Here is a 21749-nt window from a genome sequence, read left to right on the forward strand (position 1 = left end):
GATTCCAACTTCCACATCTATACTTTCTCGTCTCAGCCGCAAGCTCTATTATGTTTTGAATCTCTTATAAACTTCATCTAATTCACTAATTCACATCTATACCTTCGAACCAGTGAAATCCTCTCTATTTACTTCTCCATTTAGCTCAGTTTCTGTTGTTTGTGTTATTGTTGGGATGCAATTTTGATTGTTAGATAGATTTGATGACTCCACTAGGTAGGTAGAACTGATTTCAGTTGGGTTGGGTTGGGTTGGGTTGGGTTCACAGAACGCACATACAGTGTTCGACATAATGTCTCAATGACATAACTAAACTGAACCAGTGGGCTATTCCATGTTTAACGAAAAACCTAGCCTTCTTGTTTCTTTCTCATTTTTTAACAGCTCTAAATAGACTCTTCAAGGATCGTTTTAGTTTTGGTCTTATGCAAAACGGAGTTGATTTGAGAAACTTACGGTATTTCAAACCTTGTTATGTGTTTCAGCAATTCTGCAGATTCGGCAATTTCTGTGACTTTGGTTCTGTGTTCAATCATTCATTTGAACTCCAAATGACTTGAAATTTTGAGAGATTGTAGCTTTCTGGAGATTTTCACTGAAAAATGTGGAAAGATCAATCTTTGGTGAATTTTTCTCTATCGATACCTGTTTTCTGGAAATTTTTCAAACATGCAGCTCCTTTCATTTTTATAGAATCTAATTCCTAGAGTTGTAGTTTTTACAATTGGTACGATGAATCTTATTAGAAAAGCTATGCCACATGTTGAGTATTTCAAATTTCTAGATGTATAATTTTGGCGTACACTGTTAACAACTTAAACATCGTTTGTAACCTTTTCAGAATATACCACGGGTAATGTCTAACTAAATTTAGTCTCCTTATCACTTATTTTTGCTGTGTTGTTTCACATAAAAGAATATAACTACTGTCACTTATTTCTGTTACTGTAATGAGTTACACTAATGAAGTTCAATTAGTTCCAGAATTGTTGTCATATGTATAGTCGTTTGTGAAGCAAATTTGCTGAGGTTAGGATTTGAATATATGTCTGCTGTCTTATTTCTGCTTAAATACTTTTTGCATAGATTCTAAGGCTGGGAGGAGCAGCTGCGGAGGCATCAGCACCGACCCAGCTTGTCGGGACAAATTCCCACAATACCCCCAGAAAACCACATTACATGAGGTTGAGGACTACTCTGTAGTGGAGAAGAGAACCTGGTATCCGAACATTCACGCCCCAGCTTAAAGGCCCCAATTCCAATGAGGTCTCTATTTCTTTGCCCATTTGGTTTCATTTCCTAATTATCTCTGTCTGTAAAAATGTGGAGTTTGAGAATCATTACAGTTCTTCATTGTTTATTTTTTTTATCATAAGTAAAGTTATAGCTCATTTGAGATTAAATCAAGCTTCTTGTTGGTGACTGAGCAAAATTTGTGGAGTGTTGGTTTTTAGCCATAATTAAGTGGGTTGATGTGTTGGAATTCTTGAACATAAGAGAGTGAACATGTTGTCTGTGTATGAAATACATTTCTTTGAAAGTATCTGGTAAGCCGTTTGTACATATGCTTATAAATTATATCAATTGTTAGCTGTCGATTTGCATCTTGATGTTCACCAACTGTCTTGAGGATGTAAGACTAGGTGATCAAAGGGTGTTAAGGCTACCTATACCAAGCGCTAGAGCTCAATTTTTTTCATGTGGATGTTGTTGTCTTAGTTTTGGTATGTGCTTGTTCTGTATGGTCAGTGCATTAGGTGTATACTTCTATGTTCATTCGTTTCCTTTGTTATTCCAGATAATAAAGAATCACAATAATTGCCAGTTGACCAGCATTACATTTCAGAAAAGTTAAAGCACAACCTCGTTTATTCATGTCGCAGTAGTTCTATCATTCTTTTATAAATTCTTGTTCCTGTTACCCTCATGGTCAGTAGCTCTTGTTTTTATCCATGGATTTCTGTGATAGTCACGGTGACTCGAAAGCTATTGCTTTCTCCTTTTCAGTGAAGTGCATAATTGATTATACTGTGTATCCTTTTTTCAGGGGATCAAGAGTAAGGTTCGTACCAAGTCTGGTATATTCTTGAGTCCTCAGGGAAGAAGTTCACAATGGTACAGGTAGTTTGTTATAAGTATAATACTTTTCCATTCTACATTAATCGGGGGCTTATTCCATATTAGATGTAATTTTTCTGTTCATGTATTTCCAGAAAATTAGGATTCAGAATCTAACCTCTTTGGAAGTTAAAATTGCATCATTTATTTCCAGATTCTATATTCAAATTCCTTCAAAACATGATGATATACACATACATCTCATCTAATTTGTTAGTATTGAGAGCTTTCAAGGTCAGGCTTTTGATCCATGGTTGTTTATGTTACCTTACACCAGTTATCTGACTTATCTCCGTCTGACTGCATGTTGATATAGGTGAGACTGTCACCCACTCCCCAGTTCTATACCATCCCGCAGACCATGGACAAGAACTCTTAGAAGCTTTGGGAGAGCTTGAATTCAGAAATTAGTTTCTGATACCAAGTTATGATGGAAGGTATGACTAAATTTTATTTCTCTCTTCTTTCCTCTCGTTTATTTTGCATTGTAGCTAACCATGATTCAATTGTGTCCTCGCTGTCTTTACTTATTTATATATATATATATATTTTTCAGTACGAAGTTAAAAGATGTAATAGAAGTGGAGGATCTTAGGAGCTGGTAACAATAATTAATTTAATTATCTTTTTTGATAAACTCAGGGTCCTTTTTTAAGCAACTCAAGAACTCTCCTACATAAATGGTTCGGAGATGACAATATCTTGGAGGTGAAATTTACCTAAGCACCAAGAGAGATATCCCTATTCTTCTGCTTCAACTTCTATGAACCCTAAATTTCTCCGTCTACTACCTAACTCAAGAATATTCTGTAATGTGGTCATTTTATGAAACTCAATATGTGCCGTCCCTACAACTAAAATTTCAAAATGTTTTGTAGTGATTCGTTCTATTTTGTGGATTTTTGTTTACAAAATGCTACAAATGTCGCATAACGTTACAAAAGCCTACAAATTTTGGTAAAAAAATATAACTCATTGCAACAAGTTTATTTTAAACCTAATATAAATATTATGATACATCACTGGACATTTCGGTGCTCGACATCAGTTGATGTCATCAGTGTATACAATTAGGGACCTCGTAAAAATTTAGTCGGATTGAGACATCGTTTGACCATTTGAACCTATGGTAAAAAAGAGGCATTTTCACATATTAAAACTCAATTTGATCGCACACATTCGGTGAAAAAAAATTAGTTGGTTTGGAAGATGTAAAACAAAATGCTACAAAACATTACGAATTTCTATAAAATGTTACTAAATTTTGCGAAACACTATGAAATATTACGAATTTCTACAAAATAATATGATAGTATCCTTAAAGAACCTAATCTAAGCGAGAAAGTGTACAAAATTTTAAAGTTAGTCTTAGTTTATAAAATACAACATTTTTTGCATTATCTTATGAAACACTACGAAATATTATGAAATGTTACAAAACACTGCGAAATATTATGAAATTCTATAAAATGCTACAAAATGTTACGAAACACAACGAAATATTACGAATTTCTACAAATAGTATGATAGTATCCATAAAGAACCTAATCTAAGTGATAAATTATATAAACATATATATGTCGTTGGATTACACATTAGACGACAAATGAAAGTCGTCTGAATGTACATCACGCAATAGATAAGTGTCGTCTGTTGCTTTTCGTTAAATTTCGTGGATTTTTGTTTACAAGATAGTACAAATGTCGTGTAGCGTCACAAAACTTTACATAATATTACGAAAAAGTTATAAATTTATATTTAATTCTGAAACATTTAAACACATATATGAAAGGGGAATTATATAGCTTTATATGAGCTATAAGTAATAGATTAAAAATTTAAGATGGTCATTTAGATAGCAGTATGAGATACACTATCATATCTTATATATAAATACTCCCGAAAGAAAAGTTAGTCTTATTTTGCAAAATACCTTAATTTTTTAGTAACTTTACAAAACACTACACAATGCTATGAAATGTTACGAAACACTACAAATTATTACACAATTCTACGAAATGTTACGAAACACTTAGAAATATTACGAATTTCTACAAAATAAAATGGTGATACGCATAAAGAACCTAATCTAAGTGAGAAAGTGTATAAGAGTCCAAAATTAGATTTTATAAAGTGTATAACATTTAAATCATGTTATATATCAAGGTCTCACATTATGAACCAACTATATGAAGGCAACTTCTGAACATTAATCAGACTGTACAGTGTTTTGCGTATATATATTTAGACATATTGTAAAAATTTCATTCAAATTGGATCTCGTTTGGCCATCTGATCATCATAAGAAGTTAAACGACAATTTATACACCCTATGAATAGACCCATCTCCGGGAACGAATGTTGCACCTCGTTTACATCTATTGGACCATGTAATTATGGAGAATCAACTTGTGTGGTCTAATGCTAGACCCCTAGTTAAGACTGCACCGGTCAATGCAGTTTTCTAACAGATAAACACATTTATTTAAGTTGATAGAAGATTAGATGGTAAAAAATTGTTCAAATTTGACCAAATTTTTACACGGTGTCTTAGTATATGTATTGATCACATCTAACGGTTAGATTGACAATACCATAAACTTAGTTTGTCCATCATCGAATTGTTCACTAATGTGTCATAACATTTATATCATGTTATATATCAAGATGTCACATTCTGAACTGGCTATATGAAGACAACTTTTAAACATCAATCAGACCGTAGGATATTTTCCGTACATAAATTTAGAGATCCTGCAAAAAAAATGTTCAATTTAGACATTGTTTTGTCGTTTGATCATCGTAAGAACCAAAAATACCAGTTATATGCCCCATGGGTAGACCCATCTCCGGGACAAGAAGGTTGAACCTCATTTACGTCTCCCAGAGCACATAATTATGGAGAATCACCTAGTGCGGTTTGATCTCGAAACCCGATTTAGGATTACACCGGTTAATGCAGTTTTCTAATAGATAGACGCATTTAACATTATGAAACACTACGGAACCTTGAAAGACACTACAAAATATTTTGAAATTCTACAAAATAATATGATATGACACATAAATAACCTTATCTAAGTGAGAAAGTGTATAAAAGTCTAAATTTAATCTTAGTTTACAAAATACCTCAATTTTTTAGTAATCTTACGAAAACACTACAAAATACTACGAAATGTTACGAAAAACTATAAAATATTACGAAATTCTACGAAATGTTATGAAACAGTAAGAAATACTACGAATTTCTACAAAATAATATGATGTTACCGATAAAGATTAGTATCTAAGTGAGCAAGTGTATAAAATTTCAAAGTTAGTCTTAGTTTATGAAATACAACAATTTTTGCATAATCTTATGAAACACTACAAAATTACGAAATATTACAAAACACTACGAAATATTACAAAATTATACAAAATGCTACGAAATGTTACGAAACATTACGAATTTCTACAAAATAATATGATAGTACTTATAAAGAACGTAATCTAAGTGAGACTGGATTTATGTTTTTAATTTCCTGGCGGGGTTATTGGCAGGAAGAAATTATTCGTTTGGAAATTTCCCGAAAATTCGGTTATTGGGGAAAAATCAATATACTTCTAATGTCGAATCAGGATCAACTAGGACAGAAATAAAGCAAAAGTGTATAAAATTCAAAAGTTAGCCTTAGTTTTTTTTTTTCTAATTCCCAAACATTTCCTATGTGAGGCCCGAAGGCAAACCCATCGGAGGACAACCCCCAATGTTCCACGGTGGTACACTATTGCATCTTCGTAAGAAACCACCGAAATACTCCAAGGTGGAATCAGGATGTCACTAATTTCCACGCCGGCGATTCCAGCTATTTCTTGATCAAGCTCGGGGGAGGATACTGCATATGTTGCGGCAACACCAATCTCACTCTCCTGGACAGATGGTTTGTCTTTTCTGCTCTACAGATATGCTTCATGTCCTTGTCATCCATTCCCATAACTCTCAACTTTATAGAGCATACCAGTGACATCGGCTGGAAGGAGTATGTAATCAAAGTCTTCTCAAAAGCTTCAACAACAATGCTGCTTGGTATCAACAACAAAAGAAGCCTGATATCCAAGTAAAACCATTCAACAAACACAATCCATATATAAGTAAATGATCATTTAGATTTTTTTTCGATTTTATACAAACTGGGAAGGATACCAAACAAACTGCTACATATAACCGTGACAATGGTATCTGGCAACTTTACATAGTTGATCCATCAGAGTTGTTAGTGTTCTAGGTGATGTTCTAAAGCGGATAATGAACTATATTAAATGCAGGCTACAAAGAAAAGTAAATCCTTAACTAATCTATCATTCTATTACAACAGCAAGTAAGACCATGTTATATGAACACAAGAACTACCTTACTGTAGCAAAAGGAAGAGTTTCACTTTCTGAAACAACCACTTACAAAAAGGATAGTCAGACAATGTACTTACAACTTAAGCATCAAAATCATCAATACATAATGAACAACTTTTCATTTGTGATTTAACTTTGTGCCAATTCTATACTAGATAGACATCTTTAAGTACCCGAATACAAATTTTTGTTACATGACAACAGAAGCAAAACAACAATCATCCAAAGCAAGAACAAGGAAAATACCATAAGCCGAGAACCATAAGAACAAACTCCAAGAACAGAATCTTGGCCTCAGTTTTGGCTTTTGGCTTTGTGTACCCCATAATGTACGAAACCAAAGCTAAGTATAATCATGAGATACACAAAATCAAAGCCAAATATGGGTATGTTTGGTGCAGCTGGACTTTACAGAAAAGCTGGCTTCTGCTTTAAAAAAAAAAATAAGCTGCTGAAAAGCAAAGTGGCTGAGTGTTTGGTAAACTGACTTTTTTTAAGTGTTGTTGGTGGAAATAGATTGACAAAGTGTTTGGTAAACTGAATGTCAGCTTGTGCTTTTTGTTTGTAAATGACCAATTTAGACATGAATGAAATTTTAACTTTAATTGAATGGTAATACTTATTAATTTTAATTTTATGGCTAATTGAATCTTTATCATGCTTATATGAAATTATTCCTAGATATAATTAATTACTAATTATTATGGTGAAAATTATAATTTAAAATTATGTTTTACAAATAACCATTAAGTTTCATTGACATCAAATGACTACAAAATGATAAATTAACACCATTAGACATTAATCAGCATTACGGGCACTCATTAAGCTTTGGGTGATGCTATTTTTTATCCTTTCAATTTCTTGTACACCACCATGAGCATGATGTTCTTCTTCGGCATCATCGTTCATCTCTATGTCATGTGCCATGTCATCGGATCTTTCTCCAATACGGATAAAATGTCTATCACGATTTCCATATCTCCGAATATAATTATGAAGTGTCATAGTTGCAATCACAATCTTCACTTGCTTTGGAAATGAATAACCTTGCATATTTCTTAAAACCTTCCATTTCTTTTTCCAAACTCCAAATGTGCGTTCTATGACGCCTCTAAGAGAAGAGTGTGCTTGATTAAATACCTCTTTCGCATTTCTTGGTTCTTGCCTGCGGTATTGTTGAAAATGTTGTTTTGGTCCTCTATAAGGTCCCAGAAATCCATTCATTTGTGGGTACCCCGAATCTACCACATAATATTTTCCTGTTAAAATAACAAAATATTATATGTAACAAAATTTAATTAGAAAATAATATATATTTTTGACCAAAGTAAAAAATTTAATTAATTATACCTGGTGGAGGCATTGGAAAATTTATATCAGGATTTTGCATAACTGATTGGAACACCCTTGTATCGTGAGCAGATCCTTCCCAACCGGCACATACAAATATAAATTGCATATCAAAATTACAGGCCGCCATAACATTTTGGGTTGGTACTCCTTTTCTATTATAAAATGGTACTGACTCTTCAGTAGATATAAAAGCTGGAATGTGCACTCCATCAATAGCACCAATGCAATCCTTAAATTGATGAAATTATTTGTTAATAGATAAAATAATTAAAGTAACTTGTAATATTCTAAGTAAGTAACAAACTAAGTACCTTAAAATGCGGCATATATCTTTTGTCCCTTTCTATCTCAGGTGCAACCCCATTAAATTCAGGATCTAACGGCTTGATGATTTCATCACCAAAGGCAACCAACATATCTAACGCTTCTCCAAAATATCTAGAAATGGTTTCCCCAGAATGTTGGAATCGTTCTTGTGCGGACCTATTACCGCACCCTTGTCCTAGCATATATACTAGCAATCCCACTACTTCCACGTGACTTGTTCTATTTGAACCCAACATCCTATATTTGACCTCCAAATCACTACATAAACGATAAAATACATCCTTCTCCATTCTAAAAGCATTGTAACACCTTGCATCATGACCTCCTAATACTTCTAATATCCACTTATTACCTGTTTGAGATGATGTCATGCAAGGAGTTTTATGCACATAATTCTCATAATAGTGTTGAATGAGCAAGGCATTAAGTTGCGTGAATCGGAAGTATATCTCCTCCTCCACGTCATCTACTCCAGAATTGTTCATATATATATATTAAGTCCAAACCTGCCAATATAATTTAAATTTGTAAATCTACAGTAGTAGAATACTTAAAAGAGTAAAATATCCATAATGTAATTCAAGCAATGCATACACAATATCCAACCTTTAGTAAAAAACTACAATGTAGAACCTTATCCAACATAATATAAATTAACCAACAATGCATGAAAATAACCAAATAATGTCCACACACACACATGAATAAAATCTCAATCTGAGCCTATGTCTTATGTTTCACTCATCTCAAACTTTAACCACTCCAACTTGATCGTATGATCTTCCATAGTGCAAAACATCTCCCTCTTCTCTTGATTAAGAAATAACCGAGTGGCAAAGAACCACAACTTAGATCCTGGCTCAGCTCCGGGCAAAGAAGTGACTACCTTCATCACTTCTTTAATGCTACTGTTCGGACATTTTGCACTCTTACTGATCATAGAAGATGCTGTACTCCTACTCTTAATGGCCTCACACATTCGATCAATCTTCTTTGCTAGAAGAGCAGCACCTCCGACCCTACCGGTTTTTGAGGCCGATCCTTTACCTTTCACAACAGTACTTGATTTCCTTTTTCCTTTTCTATTAGAAGGACCATCAGCTTCCGGCTGAACCTCATCAGAATCATCACTTGACTCAAGGAAATCTTTATTGATTCCTTGTATTGGACTTCTAGGTAGAGGTAGTCCAGAAGAGGGTACATATACATGTTGTCCAGTTGCTGAAATATCCAAGTACATCCTATCCAACTTAGCTTCGAATTCAGGTGAAACTTCCTTTTTCCTAAACTTTGCACAAGCATTCTTATCCTGTGAAGGAAAAAATACATAATGTAAATCTGCACTCTCTATTGAATGGCTTGTAAATAAAAATGTAGAAGTAAATATACAAACCTCAATTATTTTTGCCCACCAATCGTCTTCTGCAACAATGGTTCCTAACCGGTTATCCCAACCAAGACCGGTATAATTATTGAGCAAATCTCTCCATAACTTCCAATCAGTTTTGAGAGAATCCCATTTGTTTTTCAGTTGTTTTTTAGTATATTTTTTTCCGGTCTCATTATAAAAACCACTCATTATATTCTCCCATTCTTCTGAATTAAAATGAGTGTTTGGACGATTACCCTTTTCCACCTCCTTAATACATAGGTCACAAAATGCATCTACAAGAGTATCATTCCAAGAAGCTTTCTCTTTTTCCATCTAGTAAACATAAAAACACATGGACTGAACATGAGCAAATAGATCCAAAATTTATATGTTCTATGCATATCCATTCAGTGACAACTTCATGTAACCAATACAAAAGCACTTACACAATATACAAAAGCAACTTTGGAGTATATGGAAAACGATAGAGTGAATATGTTGTGCTCAATATAACCATGGCTGGAAAATTTATATGGCAAATTTATATAACCATGGCTCTTTAATTAGAAGAGCAGAGCTGGGTGAAGTTCCTCCTTCCTGGAGTGGGGAGCTATAATTTTCAAGTTCATGTAATATCCCTATATACTTACTATATAATTTGCGTAATTATTCTTATTTGTTGTTTTTCTTCCGAAATCGACTAAGTTGTCAGCACCTTAACACGTGTAATTCTATTATTGCGATTGGTCATAGTTACTCCTCCCTCAAAAGAACAAGAGACCTTCATCAGAACAACAAGTAAATTATATATTCCAGTTTGGTACTTTATCACCGCCTAACAAAATGTGTCCAAACATATTCATTTATAGTAAACACATAAGTGTTATCAAAACAGACCTAAAGGAAGCATATATTTTTATCACATTGTATAATGTTACAAACAAAATCTGAAGAGAAAGTACAAGTCCTGCCTATATATAATAAGTTCTGCAGAAAGAGAGGAAACTATAACAAGTAGAAGCCTTTCTTAAAATTTAACAAAAGGGATACTATGGCAACATGGTTTGTTAATTTATTACCTACAAACAGATTAAGATCTATCACTTATGTATATACTCTTCTGTATATACTTATGTTCAATTATTCCCAATGGACCAGGTTGCAGCACTATCACAACAGTTTCCATCTCATGCTCCAGCTGCCTAAGAACTAGAACACGATCCAAGTTCAAATGTACAATGATCTATAAGATGCTTTAGTAAGCAAATATATACACTTCGAGAGCAAGGCACAACTGAACATCATAATTCAGTGCTTTAGGCAGCTTAATTATTAATAACATGAAAATTATAGGTACAAATATAGTCATAGGCAACTGAGAAAAGGTGTTTTTTTTTCTAGCCTTCTGTCCCGCGGCTCTAACCTCTCATGCTACTTATTCTCCAAACACTTTCATCCAATTCTAAATAATCTCCATTGGCAGGTTGCTGCTATGACTCCTTAAAAGCCTCTACATTCTATTATTCTCAGTTTCTTACTAATATATTAGCTTTGTAAACTGAGAGCCTAACAATTACTTAGCATCATGTTTTACGACCACAACACATGTAATAAATCTACAATTAGATGAAACTATGACTAAACAGATTAGAAGGTCACTCCACACAAAGGAACAAGAGTTTCAATTGTAACAAACACGATACTAAACCAATATTGTCAATCAAACAACCTATTTGGCTATTTCCTTTTCCCATTCACGTAAAGTTCCAAACTTGCAGCACTTATTGGAAAATTTAGATGCAATAATTGCGTATCTGCAATTGGGTTTACTGGGTTTCTATCAGATGGGTTCGTGAGTCATAACTTCATATTCACTTTAGCTCCATAGCCATTCCAATTTGAACTAAGCAAAGGGAACAAGCTTGAATCTCAATAAAGCAAATAGTTGGGTCATTAAAATGAGAGGAGGTACCTGAAGAGTCTGGAGAAGGGCAAAGACAGCAAGGAAACAGAAATTTGCAGCTATCAATCTTCATCCCAGATCTGGTTTAGATTCGATCAATCTTCTTCACCATGGAATCTGTATCAACCTCTTCTTCTTCCTCTAATGGTGTATCTGTTCAAATGTGGAGAGAACGGCTTAGGAAACAAGTAGGGTTTTCAATGGCTCATCTGTGTTATTCGTATCAGAGAGTGAGGATAATTGCTGGTATTTCAAAAGTTTCATTTAACTATAGTACACGCGCTACAGTGCAGAAGCCCGCTTCCGGCTTCCAAAAGGAGCCCTCCCCTTACTTCTGCGTTTAAGAGAAAAAAGCTGGGGCTTCTCTAATAAGCTGCCTCCACCCAAATTTACCAAACACTTTTCCCTTCCTTGCTTATAAGCAGGGAAGCTAAAAAGCCCCCCCAAACGCAACCTATGAGAAGTGAAAAACTTTCTTGAAGCAACTACGCAAAAAACCAATCTCAAATTGACTCCTTCATCTTGGAACAGGGGAGATTTCTCCATATGTAGAGTCCCATATATAAAAACCTAATCTTGGTGAAAAACTGAAAACCCATGAACAAAAAAAAACAATCTTGTTGAAAACCAATGAACAAAAACCAATCTTGGTCGATGTACTCAGTCTTCATCAACAAACCCAATATGGAAATCAAGAATGCTAAAACAAAACGAAGAAGGAAAAGTACCAGATATTATGCATTCAATCGAAATGGGTTTATGGCTTCACTTCACATTTTTGCATAATTTTGAATGTCGGGGTCGGAGATCCTTCTAATCCAATTAGCCAGTGCGTCTCCTCCTCCTCTGATGACCAGTCCTCTTCCTTATACTAGAAACCCGGTTTCACGCGTAAGACCGGTTTCACTGTTACGTTTTTTCCCCTATCTCAAACGGTTGACTTAGACGGAAAATTACGTCATTTAGACGTAAAGTTACGTCATCATTTTTAGAAAAAGCTGGTGTAGCCATGCACCAGGTTTGCTGCAGACGTTCCCCGAGCTTGCTTTGTGTCTCATATTGTTTTTTTTTTCATGTTCTTTTATTTCCTTTTCTTTTGAGGAAGTGGTACAGAAAAGTAGGGGGTGGCAATGGTATATAATACCATCTCAACCAATTCGTATACCAACCGTACTAAATACGTTGGTATACCAAATACTCGGTACACGTTATATGGTACAGTATACTGTACCAACATTAAAATACGGTAGGTAGGTGGTATAGATTTACATATACTCGTACCTACCAACTTATATCATATTAAATTATTTAATTAAAATATATATATATATCTTTAAATTTCAACCGTAGATTTATTGAAAAATAAATCTAAACCGTATAAATCTACGAACCTTAATCTAATCTCTCTGAGTTTCTTTCTCAAGTACACTTTTTTTCTCATCTTCAATTTCTTTATTTAATTATGAATGAATCGATTCAATCGAATTCCTAAGTACAAATGCTTAGACCTATCAATAGCATCATCCTTGCTTACAACATATGTTGGCATATCGCATTTAAACCTATCATTTATTTTTTCAATTGTTTTGAGAATTCATAAGTACTTTAACAGTTTGACTATTTGTACTTTGGCTTTCTATTTATGACTTTGTATTTGGTAATTTGGTTGAAGTTATATAAGACTTTGGAATTCTATTGCTATTTCACTTATTTGTTATTACTTATTTGGATTGGACCTTTAAATTTTTAGGCCTTAAATATGTTGGTACAAGCTCATTACCAACCGTACCACTTAATTGGTATACCAATGTTATTGGTTGGTATAAATTGTGGATTTTTCATACCAAAGATATATTAGTTGGTATATGGTATTGGAAAATTAAGACTGGTATATCAACCAATCCAACCCTACATAAAAGTTCCTTATCTCTGAACTCCACAGTTTATAATGGCTGCAGCATTACTTGGACTCCATGTCGAGGACGAATGGTAATATACTGAAAGGGGGAGTGAACATAACCCGGTGAGAGGGTGAATGAGTAGCGTTGTAGGATCATTGACAGTACAATCTTAGCTTCAGTGACTGCAAAGTTCAAGCCCACACATGTGCGAGGTCCCAAGCCAAAGGGGAGGAAGGCACCAATATTGTTGTTAGTAGCTTTAGCAACTCCTTTTGAAAATCTCTCTGGTTTGAAAAGATGCGCATCTGGTCCCCAGATTTGAGGTTCACGGTGAACTGCTAGAATTGAGACAACTAGTTCAAGACCAGCAGGAACAATGACCTTTCCCAGTGTAACTTCTCTTCCAGATTTCCTTACAAGGGAAACAACAGGAGGATACAACCTCAGAGACTCATTGATAATCATATTCATCTGCATTTCACAAGATATAGAACCAATCAGGATCTAGGCTTAAACTAAAGTTATTCAAAGCAAGTAGTCAATTCATATTTCTTACCGTTTTAAGCTTGGAAATGCCATCAGGATTTGGATTCTGTTTTCCAAATAATTGCAGGACCTCCTTCCTTGCTTCCTCTTGCCAATCTATATGAAGTGCTAGAAGAAAAACAGTCCAAGCAAGCAATGTATTGGTGGTTTCTTGTCCAGCAAAGTAAAAAGTCTTGCAATCATCAACTAAATCATCCACTGAAATCCTCATGTTCTGATTGGCATCGTGATGAGCCTTCAGAAGTGACCCAAGAAAATCACTCCCAAAGCTGTCTTCTCCATCACACAATGCCTTCTTTTCTCTTTTATTAACAATTTCTATTATGGAGTTGTGAATTCCTTTCTCGAGTCTCTCTGATTCCAACTCATCGCTGCTTTTAGATATCTTGCTGCAATGTGTATGAAACAGTAAACATAAGAACAAGAGTAACCATCCAAAAACCATAGTAGCTGGGGAAAACATTGAAAAAAGAACAAAATATAAAATTTTCTCCGCATGACTAGTCTAATATGCAAACAAGTCTTGGATCGACAACAATATAAGTTAAGTGGTTCTCATTGCTCCTGGAAATCAAGAATGTTGCCAGAAATCATTTGGTTACTAAAATTGAGTTTAGTGGTTCTCATTACGTTTGTCCAGTTTTTTAATTTGAGTTTTAGTTTTTCTCAAACAAGGTCCTTCAACCTACCCAAAAATCATTTGGGTACTAAAATTGAGGCTATAGAATCTCACATGTTGAAAAGTTATCAAATGTGGGCATTTTCAGCAAAACGAAGGGCTTAACCTTTCTAGGATTGTAACTCTCTCCAACAGTCCAACTCATATGAATATAGAGCAATTTCTCAAAAAAAAATTAAAAAAAAAGGTTTGCGATGCCCAATTTATCAGCTAAAAAGGTTACCTTATGCCAGGAACCTTGACTGTGAGCGCATTTTTGAACAATAAGAAGCACAATTTCATCACTGCCTGAAATATGAGCTCTCCTTCTACATAGCTACTTCCGAAGGCTGTCTTCGAAATCACTTCTGAAGTGAAGAGCCGAAATTCCTCACACACCTCAATCTCTTTTCCTTCATGGATTTTCCACCTTTTAAGCATTGTCTTAGCACTAGCGATCATATCTGGAATCATAGTCTGGTACAACAATACCATAATTGCTATAATTAAATCTATCTCTCGGATAAGAATGGAAAAAATATCAACCACAGCAATACTCTTCGCAAGAAACTACCAATAAATTGATAAGAACAACTTACTTTTAAGCTTTCTCCATGGAAGGCATGGGTAGCAATCCTTCGCAGTTTTGCCCATTTTTCGGGTTCTACTGTAGTTACAAGACCATCCCCTAATAGCTTCTTCACAAAGTCGTGAGACCCTCTTTTCGGATAAGCCTTATCTTTGTTGTTCAGTATCTCTTTGCACAACTCAGGTTCTTGAATCACCAACTGAGCTCGCGTGCCGTGCCACTGAAGGTAAGTCTTTCCTGTTGACAAAAATAACCCCAAACTTAATCTTTGCAACAAAATTCCAAAACAAAGAGCTAGTGAAGATCTTAAAATACCATATATATTGGTCCATGAGTTAACATGCGGTTGAACATAAGAAAGTATGTCATGGGATAAACCCAATGGCCTGCTCATGGCTTCCTTGTGCATGCTGGAAATTTCCTTGGTGTTCCCATGGATGAGTCTATAACAAGGCCCTCTGATTCCCTGAGAAGCCATCAGCTTCTGTATGCGAGTTGGAATCCACCATAGCTTGTATATGCTCCTGACGAGGCCTAAGACAAGAAACACACACAGAAAACTTGAAGCAAGGATTACTATTCCCATCTTCAGAATGTTTGTGAATGCCGTTTTGAGCATATTAGTGTCCACCAGAACCTTATTATATAATCCAGTGGCCACGTACATTGATTATCACTCATTGCTAGAATCCAATGTAATTATTTGCTGCGGTCATCAGTTACGTTTTTACACCAATGCTAGCTTTTGGGTGAAAGGTTCCCATGTTAAAAGTAAAATTTACATTGTTCATGTCATTCACCATTGTTAGATCTGTTTGGATAAAATTGGTTGTGCAGTGAGTGTTCTATAAAATTTGGGAGCCATGGTTTCAACTCGATTCTGGAAGAGTTTGTGAATTTTGGGAGACATGGCATGATTATGTTCATGACTCAAGTCATGATACATTCGATGTGATTGCCATAATTATAATGAGCCAAACCTACTTGAAATTATCTGCTCCTCAAAAAAAATATCTTTGTGGTCCAATATTTTGGAGTTATCCTATAGCCCAATCTCAATACAGAAGGAATTAAAGAAAGTAGGTGATCTTTGGAGTGACGCATAGAACATATTGTTCTCCAGCTAATAGATTTTACTAAAAAATGAAGTAGATTTGTTGGGTTTCACCTGCAAGAGGGAAAAAAGTTCGGTTCTCTGGTTGCTCAGATTTAGGCTTTTAGCAAATCTTCCATGTTTGGGTTTCAGGTTTCTCCAGTTGTGATGCGAGGAAAAGCAATTTGAGTTTTCACTTCCATGATTGTTTGTTAGTACTTTTCTTGAGCAAGAGATATATTTGGGTTGAGGTTAAATACTTTATTTATAATCATGCAAAATGCAAACTCTATGACAAATCATCAATTTAGTTTACTTAATTTAAATACCAAATATTTGAGATGTATAGACAGAAAAAAGAGAATTAAACAAGTAGAAGAAACATAGCCCAAACAGAAAAACAAGCCATACCATCAGCAGAATCACATTCTACTTTCAAGTGCCGGGACTTGACATGCTGTAACTACAGGGTTGGCAAAATACATAATAACTCGAGTTGATGAACTAAAATGTAGATGTCATATATGCCAAGTCAACAACGGAGTCCCAAACAAACATGTAAGATACTGATGTTTAAGCACAAACGACATACATACCTGAATGTTGAAATATCTGTTGACATCAGTACATGTGTTGCGGCAGTCGGAGCTGGCATTGCAGCGGCAAGAAAAAGCTGATCAAGAAGAAAACAATTGAATCGATCGGCACTAGTTTTCCAATTGGGATAAACAAATTGTTCTCAAGCTGGTAAACAGGAGAATTTGACTAAGAAAGACAAAGGAAAATTTAGAAATTGGGTCTTATAGCTGACATAGGGGGCAGAAAAAAAGCTTCGATTGTTTCTTTTCTTCCGCAGTTCAAGTCGATCTTCCATATCTGGGAAAAGGCCTCTCCTTCATCTTTCAACTGTGAGCTGAATTACTGCTGTTCTGGCTTTCACCGATCCCACCCATTAGTTGATATCTTATTGCATTTTCTAACAATGCAACAGAGTCGTTGTAGTATAGACGTATAGTGGTAAGTATTCCCACCAGTCACCCGGGTTCGATCCCCGGCAATGGCGAATTTTTGGGCATTCAAAGTAATGATTCTCACTTCTTTATTACAAAGGAATGATTCTCACAAAGTTGATAGCGTGTTGTCACACTCTCTGTCATACTACCCACCACACTCAATATCACACTGTATTATGTGACTTTGTTGTGACAAAAAGAATAAGAATAAGAATAAGAAAAAATAACGAACATTTGTTTATTGTTTATGTGATTTTGAATTTCTAAATCAACTCATACGATCTAAATATTGACATTAATGTGATGTCACGCCCTCAGCCATATTACCTATCACACTGCCTATCACACTTCATGTCACACTACCCACCACACCCACTATCACACTGTAATATGTGACTTTGTTGTGACAAGAAGAAGAAGGAGATGAAGAAAAATGACTAGAAATAACGAACATTTGTTTATTGTTTATGTGATTTTGAATTTCTAAATCAACTCATACGATCCAAATATCGACATTAATGTGATGTCACACCCTCAGCCACATTACCTATTACACTGCCTATCATACTTGCTATCACATTAGCTATCACACTGTCTGTCACACTAGCTATCACAATACATGTCACAGCAGAAAGTTAGTGTAATAGATAGTGTGATAGCTAGTGTGACATGCAATATGATAGTGTAACAACAATTTTCTTAAAAAAAAAAAAGACTGCCCAGTGGACACCCAGAAAATTGCTCTGAGCACCCATACGTGCATCTTCCCCTAATAAGTGCAGTGAACCTGCACCTCCACCCTGCGTCTCCACCCTGCACCTCCACCCCACGCCTATACTGTCAAACTACGACTTCCATCTCTCGCGGCTCCACCCCCGCCCCTCTAACCCATACCTCCACTGCGTCTGCAAACCATGACTTCACCCTTCACCGACGATCTGGTGCATCCATTGAGCCTCAAACCGCACTAACGAACCCGTGCATTTACCCTGGGCCGATGAACCCCGCACCTCCTCACTAAGGCATCTTCAAGCGTATATGCAATATTGGTTCAAAAACGGATTGTTGTTTGATATCCATAGTGGCATTTCTGTAAATAAATTTAACTTCAGTGGCAACGCTATAAGAGATTTAGGAATATGACTTTTTTCTAATTTTGAAATCTTACCTGACTTTTTTCTAATTTCATGTATGAAATGTGATTTTTTTATATAAGAAGCCCTTATAGTACAAGGGAAGCCTTCTATATTATTATATCAGATTGTTCACAAAAAAAAAGTCAAAACATTATACTATTATCCTTTTTATTATGTTGGACACTTTTGTTTTAGTGTTGACTAGTTTAGTTTTTTAATTCATGACTTGTTCGTTAGATAAACTATAAAAGTATCCGCGCTTTGCTGCAGGTTTAGTTTCGTAACATAAATCGGATACCCTCTCTGATATTGTTAATGGTTTGCTATTTAATCAATGTAGATCTTACATTTTGATACATCCAATCAGAAAGGAGAAACACAATAGTTCAGAATTGTAACAAAACAATGGTTTGTTGTTTAATCAATGTAGATTTTGCATTTTGATACATTCAATTTAGAAAGGAGAATACAAACCAAAAAAAAAAATTCACCATCCACACCATAAACCATAGATTCGCAATTACTAATATAGAAATAACTAATATTAGAAGTTTAGAACTAATTAAATTGTTTCACGCTAAACTTTCGCAATTTTATAAGTTCCTTTTGAAATCCCCAAGCTACATCAAGTGAAATCTTCTTATTACCACCTATTACTAATATAGAAACAACTGATAAAATTACTAATATATAAACTATTGGTATTAGAAGTGTAGAACCAATTAATTTATTTCGCACTAAACTTCTGCACTTTTATAAGTTCCTTTCGAATTAATACCCAAGCTACATCGATCTATGCATCAAAAAGGAATCAGACCAACTGAAATACTGTCTATACATTTTGACATCTACACTTCGATTGTCTCATATGATGACAATCATGGCAGATATCAGTTCTTAAGTCCAGTTTATGTCTGTAAGAAGAATGCATGGCTCATCAGATATAAACACGACACTCACCAATTAAAAGCATACATCAAACCATTAAGTTCATTTGTTTTGGGATCTAACTAATTTGCACTTGAAAAATTGAAACAATACGTGAGTCATGGATTAACCATAAATTACATCAACCACACAATAGTACACAATAAACATGCAAACACATTTCAAATTCTTCAGAGTAGAAAATGCCCAACATTGGCTTTTGTCTGTAATCTAACTTGCAAAGAAACTATACTGCAAAAAGTGTATTCTATATTTGAAAAATTTGTCTATCAACAACAAAGAAGCAATTATAAACTACATATACCAAAGCCATGAAATCAAATCGACCAAATACTTGTTCTGAATTTAACTTTCAATTCATTTGAAAATAATGTGTGTGTCATTGCATTCCTGAAATAATTTTAAATTTTTAATTAATATAAGGGCAAAATCGTAAGAGCAAGTTTTAATTATTTACTTAAGAGGAAGATTACAATTAACAGAAAATGGAGGGAAATACAGTAATTTTCCCTAAATTGAGTCGAATCGAGCCGAGCTATTGAGCCGAGCCGGTACTGTTCGGATGGCAGGACTGTAATTAAAAAAATGAGGGCAAAATAGTAATTTCGTGCGGTCTTAGTTATAGTGCAGGGAACAGTAACTTAAAAATAATATATAGTGAATTTTTATTTTATTTTTACAATTGTAAGATTTAGAGATTTTTATAAATAAACATCAAGATCATTTCCTCTTATACATAATGTACTTACTATAAAAGTAGCAAGAACTAGGTACTATCATGTAATTGTAACGTACGTAGATGTATATAAATAAATACCAAGGTGCGTGTGTAGTAGTACTACTGGTACGTCGTAGACTCGTAGTACTATAGTTTTTTCGATACCCGCAGACCGTAGTGATGTAGCTTGCTTTGTAACACTGCTGAGTATATGAATAAAAAGAGTACGCCCGGCCGGATTGGTACGTGCTCTTGCTTATGTTCCGTACGTTTTGATGACCTTTATTTGAGAAGCTAGCTATGCGAGTTGGAAAATTCTAATATATATACATCTCACATCCAACGGTCGATATTATTTTGTGAGTGGGGTCAGAAAAATAATATCCATTGTGAATCGTCGGATGTAGGATGTATAGCATACATTGATATATAATAGATTAACCAATGCGAGTTTGCGTACAAAAATTACTTGATGAGAACGATCATGAACACGTTCAAGTCATAGCTAGGGTTGGCTGGGTTGCGGAGGGACTCTACCAAGAGTCCAAGACAACAATACAAGAATTGATAAGTCGACTTTGATTCACAAGTTCAAGAACATGGTTTGTAAATGGAATAGTGATTCAAATTTTTCTAGTTTTACCCCAGCCTGACTAGCATTTCTTGGAGAAAACGTTCCAACAAAAAAATCCCATACATTGGAAGTTGTAGAGGAGGCGCGTCCTTTTATTTCATCAAGAAAGTTGTTGAACAGACTCCATAGTTCATTTACTTCCTGGTAATCAAAAGGATCAGAGCCAGTAAATGTTTCCAACGCTACCATCAATTCCCCATTTCACAAAATCTGCATATAAAAGCACCACCTCATGTCTACACAAACATCACCAAATCTCGCTGTGAGAAAAGAAGAAAAACAAATAAAGAAGGGAACAATGGGAGGTAACGCAAGCAAGGAAAGCTCTGGAAAGGAGGAAGGAACTGAAAATGGTGCTGCGGTGTCCGGTGACTGCTGTGAGCTGACCCAAGGAGATGTTTCTACCGGTGTTATTGTGGGAGTTGCTGCTGTGGCTTTGGGCGTAGCTGGACTTGTGTCGGCTCTAACATCGCAGAGGAAAACCATGAAAGCGCCTGGACGAAACAAGAGGATTTACAGGGATGACTTTGAGCGTGACCCTGCTTCCTATTTCAAGGACTTGCGCAAGTGAGATATCTGGGCATGTGGATCCGCCAAGGCATTGATGAGATGCAGTAGTTCGTTACTCTTCTATGTTGATGTAACCCTAAATTAGCATTTTGCATTATCTGTCTGTACGTGTTCGTACGTACACCTCTTATCAGTTTATCTATGTTAATTTCTTACGACCATATATGATCTTGAATCATCTTGTTGTGTTGATCTGTTTCCTGTCTATGTTTTATATATGTAACTCTGATTTAATCTTCTCTATCGATGCGGAAATATTGGAACTTTGGAAGTGTATTGAAAGTTGAGCAGTCTAATGAAAAGGGATATATAGTTGAGAATGGCAACGTACCAATCTCAACATTCGCAAGCTTAATTAGGAAGGAAATCAAACCAACTCACTATCGCAGACTCCTTTTAGTCCTTTACCCTTTTG

General features: G+C 35.1%; 1 protein-coding gene and 1 long non-coding RNA gene across 3 annotated transcripts; one reads left to right on the top strand and one right to left on the bottom strand.

Annotated features, from left to right (window-relative positions):
• Nucleotides 1-274: 274 nt before the first annotated feature.
• Nucleotides 275-2962, top strand: LOC126791449 (uncharacterized). Of its 2 annotated transcripts, XR_007671821.1 has the most exons (5): nt 275-623; nt 1087-1266; nt 2048-2121; nt 2435-2555; nt 2761-2962. It is a non-coding gene; the product is annotated as an uncharacterized LOC126791449 (long non-coding RNA). The 2 variants fall into 2 exon arrangements; XR_007671820.1 differs by having other exon boundaries at nt 275-1266.
• A 9847-nt stretch (nt 2963-12809) lies between these two features.
• Nucleotides 12810-15818, bottom strand: LOC126790308 (cytochrome P450 CYP749A22-like). The gene is made up of 5 exons (XM_050516499.1): nt 15538-15818; nt 15233-15459; nt 14878-15110; nt 13986-14364; nt 12810-13900 (listed from the first exon to the last, which is right to left on the bottom strand). Exons 1-5 carry the CDS (start codon nt 15806-15808, stop codon nt 13472-13474), a joined length of 1539 nt encoding a protein of 512 aa, XP_050372456.1. The 5' UTR covers nt 15809-15818; the 3' UTR covers nt 12810-13471.
• Between the last annotated feature and the right edge of the window lie 5931 nt (nt 15819-21749).

The sequence above is a fragment of the Argentina anserina genome, chromosome 4, assembly GCF_933775445.1.
Source record: "Argentina anserina chromosome 4, drPotAnse1.1, whole genome shotgun sequence".
NCBI lineage: Eukaryota > Viridiplantae > Streptophyta > Magnoliopsida > Rosales > Rosaceae > Argentina > Argentina anserina.

Excerpts from the sequence above, each read along its gene's own strand:
- LOC126790308 (XM_050516499.1), bottom strand. The coding sequence starts at position 15,808 with ATGGGAATAGTAATCCTTGCTTCAAGTTTTCTGTGTGTGTTTCTTGTC. Across the intron at positions 15,111-15,232 it reads TCCATGGAGAAAGCTTAAAA|ACTATGATTCCAGATATGAT; the intron begins GTAAGTTGTTCT and ends TTGTTGTACCAG. Across the intron at positions 14,365-14,877 it reads GTCAAGGTTCCTGGCATAAG|CAAGATATCTAAAAGCAGCG; the intron begins GTAACCTTTTTA and ends TACACATTGCAG.